Source organism: Telopea speciosissima, chromosome 1 (assembly GCF_018873765.1).
Source record: "Telopea speciosissima isolate NSW1024214 ecotype Mountain lineage chromosome 1, Tspe_v1, whole genome shotgun sequence".
Lineage (NCBI taxonomy): Eukaryota > Viridiplantae > Streptophyta > Magnoliopsida > Proteales > Proteaceae > Telopea > Telopea speciosissima.
In genome coordinates, this window is record NC_057916.1 from 30,844,359 (window position 1) to 30,856,683 (window position 12,325).

Below are 12,325 nucleotides of genomic sequence, written 5' to 3' on the forward strand. Positions count from 1 at the left end.
CAATTGCTTTATCGAACTCGCTTCTAGCCTGCCCTTCTCTTTCAAATGAATCCTCAGAAAAGCCTTCAACTTCAATAAGGCTTTGCACTGCCTCTAGATTAGACTTAGTGCGGATGATTTCATTATCCACATGGGGAAAAACTCGCCTAGCCCATTCCCTCATAGGTCCTTTGAGACGTTTCATCTTTCTATGCACCACAAAAATAGGGGATCCCATGATTGGTTCAGTCCAAGACCTTCTCACCAATCCCAAAAAGTCCCCGTGTTCAGCCCAGAAACATTGCATGCGAAATGGGATGTTAGGTGGACGCGGCACTGCTTTGTTAAACACCACTAGGGGAGCATGATCTGAGGACCCTCGGACCAGAACCCGTTGAATAGACACTGCATATCGATGTTGCTAATCATCATTACAAAAGCTTCGATCAAGCACTGCCTGAATGTTCCCCACTCTTCTATTATTGGACCAAGTGAATTTGTTTCCAAGAGAGGGAATTGGGGACAGTGCAGCTGTTTCAATCATGGCAGCAAACTCCTCCGCCGAGCCTAAATTGAAGCGCCCCGGACCTCTTTTCTCACTAGCATATAAATATCTGTTAAAGTCACCAATTACTAGCCATGGGCTACCCAATCCTACAACCGAAACCAGATCGTTCCACAACTGACGGCGAGCTGCCCTGAAGCAGCTCCCATGCACAACTGAAATTATGTTGCTCACCCCACCAAAAACAACCTACAGAGAGATATGTTGATCAGACTTAAGAATCACCAATGGACGATGAAGTCCCATCTTCCACAGGAACCAGATATTATCTGGACTTTGTTCCCAATCATTAGATAAAATGTCCGAGTCCATTCCCAGAGAAGTGAAGAATCGCGTAGGACATTTGTCAATACTAATCTTACGTTCAACCAACCACATAAAATCAGGGTTCTGATCTTTTACTAACGCTCGTAAGTGAGCCCTTGCTCTGTTGTTTCCTACCCCTCTGATGTTCCAAAAGAGGCAGCGCATGATCAAAATTCATTGGAGGTTTCTTGAAGCTTAGACTCAGCGTCACGTTGTTGGGCAAATCTACTTGCAACAATACCAGATTCATATGTTCCTTTTCCTCTTTGCCGTGTTCCAGACAGTATATTTCTCTGCTCAATATGCTTCTCCCTTGAAGGCCTTCTACGTGGAGCTTCAACAAACAGGTCAGCGTTCCCCATAGCAGCTTCTTGTGAAGTCTCCTGGTGAATCACCACAACCATTCTTTCATTGTCGCGACACTCGACCAATATAGGAGAAGGATTTTCTGCTACAGGTCCTCCCTGGATCGATTCATGAGATGGTTCAGCTAGGCCTAACGAACCAGCCCGGGGCATGCGAACCGCTCCATCCAAACTACCCCCATCGCAACCATGCACATGTAATAATGGGTTCTCTGCAACAACAGATTTTGAAAAAGATGCCGTGGAAATAGGAGAGGTAGCCTAGACTCCCAGATTTTCCTCCCCCCAAATAACCGTTCCCACTAGGTCTGGCGCCAAATCCGCTTGCGGCAACCTTTCCTTTTCAAACTCAAATTCCTTATCTTCTCCGGCAACTGCCCCTGCCTGAGAATCTCTGGCATGCCAAGCTTGCCTGTGCCGCTTGTGCCTGCCCTAGTTCTCCACATAGTTTGCACCAGGGACGCCACCCTCTTCGTCATGATCAACTTCTGGCCGATTGGGGCACGTTTCCACCCGATGTCCATATTGACGGCAGCCAAGACATCGAGACGGCGGGTCTTCATAGATCACTTTCTGCTTGAAGACATACATCTCCGGGGATCCCTCCTGTTCACTTTCCACGTAAACTTCCCCCACACGAGGCACCGTGTCGTCAACGTCCACACACACTCTAGCATGATGCTCATAATAAGATTCCTTAGTTCTTCTGTCAATGGCAACCGGCCTGCCAACCGCCTTTGCTATAGATAGAAGAATGTCTTCATGCCAGCATTCTTGCGGCAAGCATGGGAATCTCCAGACTAGCCTATTAGTGATTGCTTGATCGTCTACCTGAAAATCCTTCCTCCAACGTTGAAACCGCAGCGTCTGGCCATCAACTCGGATTGGACTTCTCCTCCATATGTTTGTCATGTCTTTAGCATTAAGGAAACTGAAAATAACGAAGCCCTTCCCTAGAGACTTCATAGAGACTCCCTCGTTCAGTCCCCAGGCCTTGACATCATTTGGTTTCTGACCACATTAAAGTCACTAGTTGGAGCCCAAGGTCCAGTAACACTAAAAAAAAAAAACAGTCTCAATAGTTTGCCACAAACCTCTTTTATATTATGCTCTATTGCTCCATAAATAGCCGAACAATAAAAGGAAAAGGATAAAGGGCGTACCCAGTGCACAAGGCTCCCGCTACTGCGGGGTCTGGGAGGGTCATAATGTACACAGCCTCACTCCTGAGTAACTGGAAGAGGATACAAACTTTCTTATTGTAACATTTCCTTGATATTAATGAATGAGAGATATCTTTTAATCATATTTGATGGTTATTGAGATGAAAGAAAACAATTTTTTTTTTCTTTACAGTAAATCAAAAGAGTAATTTATAATTCAATGTCAAATTGCAGCAATTTCATGTCAATAAAATATTGTATGCATGTGAGTCATGATAAATCTTGGCAACTTTAGTTTTTTTAACAAAATAAATAAATAAACCGGTTCACTTAGAAACTTAATTGAGTAAAATATTAAATCCGTATTCTAAAATATTAAGAAACCCACATCTCCTTGATTCCTTTCTCCTGTTCAATGGTATAAACTCAAAATGCATGGTATGTGATTTCTTGATATTTTTTTTTTATTAATTTATACATAAAACCTGATTTTCCAATTATAGTAAAAGGTACATGAACCATACTTAATAATTGAAACACTTCAAACAATCTAAAAACCCAATGTATTGTGATCTCTGGGCTTATTTAATACATATTTATTCAACAAAAAAAAAAAAATTTTGAAACCCAATTTTTGCCAAAAGAATCAAAAGGCACTGATATATATAGCAGCAAAGAGATATGATATGGCCTGAATGATCTGAAACGCCAAATAAAGGAAAGGACAATCTAAAGGGATTATTATCTGCTCCATTTCTCCAAGTTCCTCAAATAAACGAGGGAATAAATCACCCTACCCATGCCCGACCGGGTCCACGAATCCACCCTCTATTAGAGGCACTTGGGTAAATGAAACAAATAATTTTCCCAGTCGGATGGCCCCTTGAAGCTGTCTGTGTTCCTTGCATCTGCCCCGCGTGATTATCTAGGCCGTGGCTGTCCCATTCATCTAACTCATCCTAGCTAGGTAGCTAGCTAACACACACTCACTCACTCACTCACTCGCGCCTGCCATTTGATGGATCACAACAGATAAACCATTAAATATTGTATTAATGGATTGGATTGGATAGATATATAGAACCAATATAATTATGACGGGAGAGTGGGATTAGTGAGTTCATTTATTTATTTATTTATATATCAATCTTTTTTCCAACAATTTTATGCGTGGAAGTGGAAGTGGATTAGCAGTTAACACCAACATTAATTTATATATGATACCAATTTATCCATTTCTAATTAAGGAGGTATTAATTGCACCATTTTAATTAATTTTATTGTTCCACATATTATACAGATATATATATATATATATATATATATATATGGCGATCGATGTTGCAAAACTAACTTTGACAAACTCGATCTACCTGGTTTTTCCAGCTATAACTTAAGTGTGGGGTCTACCAAGGTTAAGGCTTTGTTTGATACAACAGAAGAAGAGTGGAAGATATATATTGGTCAAGCTAGCTTAATTTTTCAAGGCCTGCTTCAACCTACAAATTTTAACCCTCTTCTTCGTTTTCTTCTAAATAAAGGAATTTAGTTTCAACCATATCAATACCCATATATATATATATAGATTAATTAATTATAACCCATCTAGCTAGCTAGGAGAATCTCTTTAGGATTTATTATTTCCTTTATGATCGAGTTGGTTAAGAAGTTTGCCATTGGGTGGTTCTGTAGTTGGGACCTTTCTGCTGCCTGTATCCCAAGATGATTAGATGATTCGTGTTCATCAATTCCTCTTCAGATTTGACTTCCTTTATTTATATATATATATATATATATATATATATATATATATATATATATATATATTCTCAACAATTAATGCTTCTAAAGAATAAGTGCCACCCAATCATGAATTCATGATAACAACCATGTTGTGGGAAGGAACTAATTGGTTTTAAGATGGAAGGTTAATGTACTTTGGACTTCCGTTGATGATGAATCCTGCTTCACCTACGAAGACAAAATCAAAAGACCTACACGTAAAAGAGGGATCTTTATCACCTCCAGTTTGCTGACCGGCCCAGTTCCCCAGTTCCTCTAACAAAGGGGGGCTGAAATGACCTCTCTACCCATGCCCAAACACCCTGCCCGGGTGGGGTCTACCATCCCCCTATTAGAGGAACTGGGGAACTGGGTCGGTCAGCAAACTGGAGGTGATAATTTTCCCGTAAAAGAGGGAGTACTGAGATAATCTTACATTGACTGTTAATTTGAAACAATTGGTTTTAAGTTGTCAGCTTAATACTTCCTAATTAAGGGCCTAGCTTGAACATTATACCATATACTCGTTGGATTTTTTATTTTTATTTTTATTTTGGTGGATAAAAAATTTATTAAAAAAAACTCAAAGGGCAACAAAAGAAATACACCACAACTGAAAATTCATCAACAAACTGGAGCATGGTGCAAATACAAAACTCAAAGGAGTGATATAAAAGAAAACAATCAAAACCTCAAACAAAAATCAACGGTCAATGACTCCCAACCCCTACCCAATAAACAGAACACTAGGGGAGGAGAGGGGTGGGGAATAAACTGAGGGGACATCCCAACCAACGATCAACTTGTTTTTTCTAATTTTCCTTACAAGGGGCGGGCAAGGATTGTGAGAGCCTTTTATGGAACCTCAAAGCTGATAGGTACGCGATGAGTTAAGTATCTCTTCATGTTCCTCTCCCACCAATTATGATTAATGGTAGTATAAAATGTCAATTTGTCAATAATATCACAAATAGATTTCCCACGAAAATGAGAAAGCATCCACCTCCTACCTCCACTGTTGAGAAAGGATAGAATCGGCCAAGAAGAAGGTCAACACTTTATGAGAATACCCTCCCAAATAACATTCAAAAAAGGACGTATGAAGAAGAGATGATTGGTGTCTTCTTCAGCAATCCATTAGACGTAAAAATTAAGAATACAAATTGATCTATATATGAAGAAGGAAGAATTGAGTTGAAGCCCTCTAGGCAATGAAACTATGTCTAGGGACGAAACCCTTCTCCCGAAATAGATTGCATCAATGTCCGTGGGTTATGTAGGTCTAATTAGATTCCAAGCATAGGTCATGCTGAATCTACTAGAGAAGCAAGCAGTCCACATAGTACGTAGAGTCCCCCCTACCCCTTGGTCTCTTGGGGACAAGGTAATCGAAGATCAGCCTGGGCTTCATAAAAGTGGGATGGAAGAGTAAATATACCTTCCTTGATACTTATTGGCTTATAGCAATGGAGGTATTGAGAGAGAAAGAGAGAGAGGTGAAAGCAAAGGAGGGGTAAAGAGGTGGTGATTAAGTGGAGGCCAACTCAGGTTCACGTACAAGAATGTTCTCGTATTCTTGCAAGCCATCCGGATGAAATCGAGGAAAAATGAATTCTATTTCGATGGTTTGCAGTGTACGACAACATTTTCATGAGCCGAGCCGAACCGAGCCGAGCCGAGTCCGTAATAGGAGTAGGATTAGATACGTAGCGGAAGAAAAGAGGTACGTAGGGCTAAAATATAAAAAAGAGACCTTAAACTATGTAATACATAGAATGTACTAAACAGTTAAAAAGAATAGGGAAAAAGAGAATAAACCTCAAATTAAAAAAATATTTACACTACGGTTCCGGTAGACTATCTCGGCATTCGTTGATATGTCGGGGCCAGAGACAACGACGTGCTCCCCACCCACCTGCCCACGCGCACGCGACCCCACAAAACCCTAATTTCCGAGACCCTCTCTTAGAAGATCTGTGTGCCTCTTAGAGAGAGAGAGAGAGAGAGAGAGAGAGAGAGAGAGAGAGATTAATAGTGTACACTAGGGAAAGAAGCAAAAGAAAGAAAGGAAAGAAAAACAAGCCTGAGCTCCAGAAGCCCACGAGATAGAGAACAAAGTAAAAAACCCACAAAGAACTCGATATGATAAGCACAACTTCTCTTCCTTCTTATTCTTCTGCTTCTTCTTTCAGCTTCTCTCTCAGTTTCACTTCTTCTTCTTCTTCTTCTTTTGGTTTCCCTCCCTTAGTACCACTGTTGGATTTCGATCTCTAATTGCTTTATAGTCTTCTTTAACTTCTTAACTATCTCCTACTTCTTATCTGCTGTTTAATCATTACTTCTTTCATCTCAGATCATTCAGCTCCCCGTACCCATTCAATTTCCATCCTGTAGATGATCTTGATTCTATAAGCAATTACATCTCTTTCTCGTGTTCTTACTAGTTTAATTTTGTTATCTCTCGATCTCCATTGACTTGTATCTTCTTCTTCTTGTTTTATCTTCGTTTGATCGCAACTCTCATGTCAGTGAAAGAGGGAAGAAAGATCAATAAAGAGAAGAACAAATTATTCTATTTAAGCTTTCGAAGTTTATGCAAGAGTCCTTGTTAGAGAGAAAATTGAAACGTGATCTCGAGGAGGAGGAGAAGAATCAAAATCAATTATTTGTTTGTCTCTCTTTAGATTTGCAATTCTGGCGAACCGTTGGTGGACCGGGCAGGTGCCGCTGGCCGGCGTAGAACCGGCATCGGGCTTTCCAGTTAGCTTGAAAAAACGTGAACGAGATATGTCCTCCAACGAAAACGGTGGCGGAAGCAGCGGTGGAGGAGCTGATGACGAAGAAGAGCGAGAGAACGGCGAACCTACAGAAGGAGCAGTCGAGGTCGGAACCCGTCGTCCTCGAGGCCGACCACCCGGTTCCAAGAACAAGCCAAAACCCCCGATCTTTGTGACCCGGGATAGCCCTAACGCTCTCCGAAGCCATGTCATGGAGGTTGCAGGCGGCGCAGACGTAGCAGAAAGCGTAGCTCAGTTTGCCAGGAGACGTCAGCGAGGAGTCTGTGTACTCAGTGGAAGCGGAGCTGTAGCGAACGTTACATTGCGGCAGCCAGCGGCACCTGGTGCAGTGGTGGCACTTCACGGAAGGTTCGAGATATTGTCACTGACTGGGGCGTTTCTACCAGGACCGGCACCGCCAGGTTCAACCGGTCTGACGGTTTACTTGGCCGGCGGTCAGGGTCAGGTAGTAGGGGGAAGCGTGGTTGGAACGCTTGTTGCAGCGGGTCCGGTTATGGTGATTGCAGCCACGTTTTCGAATGCGACGTACGAGCGGTTGCCGTTGGAAGATGATGATGATACTGGTAGTGCAGGGCAAGGTCAGGTCCAGGGCGGTGCCGGAAACTCGCCACCACAACTTGGAAGTAGTGTCGGACAACAACAGTCGGGTCTTCCCGACCCATCATCGATGCCCGTTTTCAATCTTCCCCCTAATCTTCTTCCTAATGGTGGGCAACTAAGCCATGATGCTTATGCTTGGACACATAATCGTCCAACCTATTGATGGAAGAAACGTCGATCATCAAGAACACATAAAACACACACAGAGAGGGTAAGAGAGGGTAAGAGAGGGTAAGAGTGAAATGAGAGAGAGAAAAAGAGAGGAAGAAGAGTAGTGGAAGTGGATGATCGATCGATCGATGCTGGGTTGGCTATTTGTATATCTTGATTACTGCTGCTTTTAATTAATTTGACTCTTTCTTTAATCCTTTTTTTTTTTTTCTTTCCTCTGTTTAAACTTTTGAAATCCCAAAAAATTATAAGATGCATGGTTTAATCCTATTAATTTTAGCTTCCTAGCTCTTTCTTTTTAAATAGGATTATTTATTTATATTTTAATCTCTATTTTATAATTTCTTTCTTACAATTCTTGCATGCATGGGAGTTCCTTTTGATTGATATATAATGGTTTGCTTAAATATATATATTAATTTATACCTTATTATTATGACAGTTTATATATATATATATATATAACTGATGATATGATAGATTAGACAGTAGAGGATCAGAGACTTGATTATCTTAATAAGATTTTCTTTTTCTCTGTTTGAAATTTGGGTTTTAATTGGCAAACAAAACACAACACAGTATAGTGGAGTTCACATGTACTCTTAACAGAGAATTGAAGAAGGGGAGAGGGGTGGCGGCGGTGGTGGTAGGGAGTTGGTGGCAAAATGAAAACCACCCATGTACATCAACTGAATCCATCCATGATTGATCGGATTGAAACCCATTTAATGGGTTGGGTCATCCCTTGGTTTGATAATAGAATTACTTTTATATTTAACTATTTTCGGTCTTATAATAGTATTAACATATGTGGATCATTTATATTAACTTTTTTTTTTTGTGGTAAAATTTATATTTACTTTGGATATCTGATTGGATTGGTGTGTGAGACTTTAAATTTTGTTGTTATGTGACATTAATTAAATGAGTCAAATGAGGAAGATATAAATATAAATATTTATAGCAACAACATTAATTACATGATTTTAGGTGTTATTTTTATTGTATTATTTCAGTCCACTTGGAATGATGAATGGTGAAGCTTTGTTTGTTTTGATGTTGCCCAGTTTCAAGTTTTCAGTCACAACTCACAACTTACTGGAAATTTGCTTGGCCTGATCCATCAAGTATGGTAATTGTGTGTGTGTGTGTGTGTCTCTCTGTCTCCTTGCCGCCCTTTCACCATGGTTGGCTGACTCCTGCTTTCCAGTCTTCTCTTCTTAGTTAGGCTCTGGTTCCTTTAGTTTATTCTGAATAAATGTTGAAGGTCAGATAAATCAGTCATGTTAGAGCCATTTAGTCTCTGATTAATTAGTCCCCTTTGTTTCAAAAGTTCTTTCTATTGCTATAGCTGTTTCTTCCTCACTTTGCCTCTTTTTTTTTTTGTTCGTTTTTGAAGTTTCTTTCAGTTTCTTAGAGATAATAGGTGACGAGGGCATTCTGTCTAAATAATAGATATGTACAGGTGATAAATAAGAGAATACAATCTCTCTGTCTCTCTCTCACACACACACACACACACACACCATGTTGTCTTCAACACTCCATTTTGCTGTAAAACAGTGATGACATGCAGTGCTTGGAACTGTAGATGGAAGCCCATATGCTACCCGGAGCTTTCTCATTTTTCAGCCTACTACTTATTTCAGTTGTTAATTTGGACAGCCGAGCAACTAACCACTGACAAACTTTCTCATTTGGGGGAGGAGGGGGGAACAGGAACCAAAAAGAGGACGATAAAAGGAACTTCTAAGAACATCGATCTCCCTTTCAACTTTCAGGCACATTGAGTTTTTGACAGAGGATCAAGATGGCCCCACACCTGTTTGTGTTAAGATTAGTACAGTTAGCCCGGGCTACAAGTCTTCAGAATCCTCTTTTTATTAGGGTTTCTGTACTTATGAATCGGCATTTTACTTCTGCCTTTAATAAGTGTAGACTTTGTCAAAGGATCTTATTGACCCCACATGTTTGTTTTAGCAGCTTTTCCCTTGTTTTTATGTAAGGTGGTCTTCTTCATCAACAGCCTCACTTCATGTGCTTCTGTCATATAACTTGATGGATCACTGTTCTCTTTTTTAAACTATTTCTTCCCTTTGGCCAAATTATTTGTTCACATCTCTTGTTTCTCAGTGCTTTATTTTTGTCCTAGTTGATCTTGATTTGATTCGACGTTTGAAGTACATTGATTGTTCCCCAATACCTTTGTCTGTAAATACTGCATATTCGATTTTATCCATAAATTCATTTTCTTCCCTCTGAGTTTCAGTAGAGGCATAGATATCTGAAATTCCCACCACCAACTTAAAATCACTCTACTCTTCCCTCTGTTTGCTTACCTAGAAACCCTTATAATTACAGTGGAACATGCAAAAATGTGTCACTGATCAAATCCGCAATAGATGAGAGTACTAAAATTAATGCTGAAGGCTAGAAACCTCTACCCCTGCTTGGGTTCAAGAATTCAATTGCAAATTTTACTCCTAGTTTTTTTGGGTGAAGATGTAAATATATTCAAAGAAAAAAAAAATAGAGAGAGATAGATATAACACCAAAGAGGGAGGGCAAGCCCCTAGGTGGGGGGGGAGGGGCACAGCCAATACAGAGAGTGGCAAACTCCACACTCTAGTGATGAGACTATTTCTCGAAATGCCAAAGACTGCATTTAAGGCACACCCGAACTTTCCCTGAACTTCAAAAGAAATGGCGTTCCAAATTTGTTGACGCATTCTAGACTTCTGCCCATTTCTTCATTTTTTTTTCTCCAAATACTAGATGTGATAGATAGAGACACAAAAAGCAAATTTACCCACAAGGTCACAACACGACTTGCCACCCGCAAAGCAGATTTAACCCAAACACATTCATGCTCCAAAAGCACGGATTGATCCAAAAAAAAAAAAAAAAACTAACATTTTCGAAGAGATGCTTTTAATCCTCTCGACAATTTTGTTTAGCTTTTTAGGATCCTAGCTATTAGTTAATGTCTAAGAACAGATCAACATTTGTATATGGAAATGGAAAGTACACTCCCCCCCCCCCCCCCCCAATCCACCCCAAGAAATTCCGCCTTGTATGTCCTGGTTATGCATTAACCTTAGTTTCCTTGTACATCTATATTTCATGTTACTTGGATTCGCATAGTTCTATCTCTATAAGGTCTCTTGACCATATATATATTCACGGCTCATACTATGCACAATCTATGGAAAGTTATCTTCTATTTTTTTTTCCTCGTAAAAAGATCAATTTTATTAAAAAAAAATAAAAGAATACAAACTTTATAAAAAAACTGAAAGAAAGACAAACTAAGCCTCAAACTCTCACCTTCGACATTGCCATCAGCAGAGGAGAAAGCTAGCTACCAACAAACTTAACAGCATCGGAGACAAAATCATGGAAAATTATTTTCCAGTTTGACAAGGAAATATAGGTAAGACGAATGTTAGCTGCCTTCTTGGAATCACCAACTACTGTAATTGGTACATTGTATTCCATCTGGAAAGTATCACCAAATAATTAAGTACCACACAATAGAGAAGTATTATTCATTTCTCCTTCCCTTTAGAAGTATGGGAGCAAAGGAATCATCTACATGTGGGGCACAATTTCAGTCTTTGCTTCATTTTTAACTCTTTTATGTCCTTTTTGCATTTTCTTGTGTTAGCTAGGTTTAGAGGATCAGTTTCTTTTCATGAAATTGAAGGGAAAGAGAGAAATCTCAATCTTTGTAAATCTTAAATATTTTTATTGCTTGTCTAGAAATCTGGAGTTTTAAAATGGTAAACAGCAGAAAAGGTGAGCACTGTGATCGATTTTTTCATTGGAAAAACTATTTCTTATTGTAAAAGACTGATCAAGGGGCTGGCTCAACATTTCTTATAATTTTTAACAATTTGATAGGGGAGGAGAGAGAGAGAGAGAGAGAGAGAGAAGGGGGGGGGGGAGAAGAAAAGGAAAATCTTCCACAGAGTGTCTATGTTCATTGAACAGCTGAGAATATTGGACAGTAGAGAATCTTTTTTCCCATTCGATCCCTCCTCCACCCCTGTTTATTACATATTGCCCTCACCGAACCACATCCCTCCTCCCTTCAGGCCAGTTTATCACCCTCTATACCAGTTGAACCCACCACCTACACCCAGGCCAGTCGTGACCCAAACTGGCGCTCTGCCATGTCCGAGGAATTTAATGCATTATTACGTAATAGCACGTGGTCATTTGTTGCACGTACTCCTAACATGAATTTGATTGGTTGTAAGTGGATATATAGGATTAAGCGAAAAATGGATGGCTCTCTTGAGCGTTACAAAGCAAGATTGGTAGCCAAGGGTTTCCATCAACGACATGGGGTTGACTATGATGAGACATTCAGTTCTGTCATCAAACCCACAACCATTCGGACAGTTCTTTCATTTACCATCTCCAATGGATGGTCTGTTGGCCAACTAGACATAAAAAATGCCTTCCTTTATGGCATCCTTGATGAAGAAGTATATATGACACAACCATAGGGGTTTGAGGACCAGTCTCTGCCTAATCATGTTAGTCGACTTCATAAGTCCTTATATGGGCTTATGCAAGCACCGCGTGCCT

At 40.1% G+C, this 12,325-nt stretch overlaps 1 protein-coding gene across 1 annotated transcript; it reads left to right on the forward strand.

Annotated features, from left to right (window-relative positions):
- The first annotated feature begins 6,756 nt into the window (after window positions 1–6,756).
- On the forward strand, window positions 6,757–7,760 carry LOC122644573 (AT-hook motif nuclear-localized protein 20-like). Its single transcript, XM_043837954.1, has one exon. It carries the CDS (start codon window positions 6,948–6,950, stop codon window positions 7,719–7,721), a length of 774 nt encoding a protein of 257 aa, XP_043693889.1. The 5' UTR covers window positions 6,757–6,947; the 3' UTR covers window positions 7,722–7,760.
- Window positions 7,761–12,325: the final 4,565 nt, after the last annotated feature.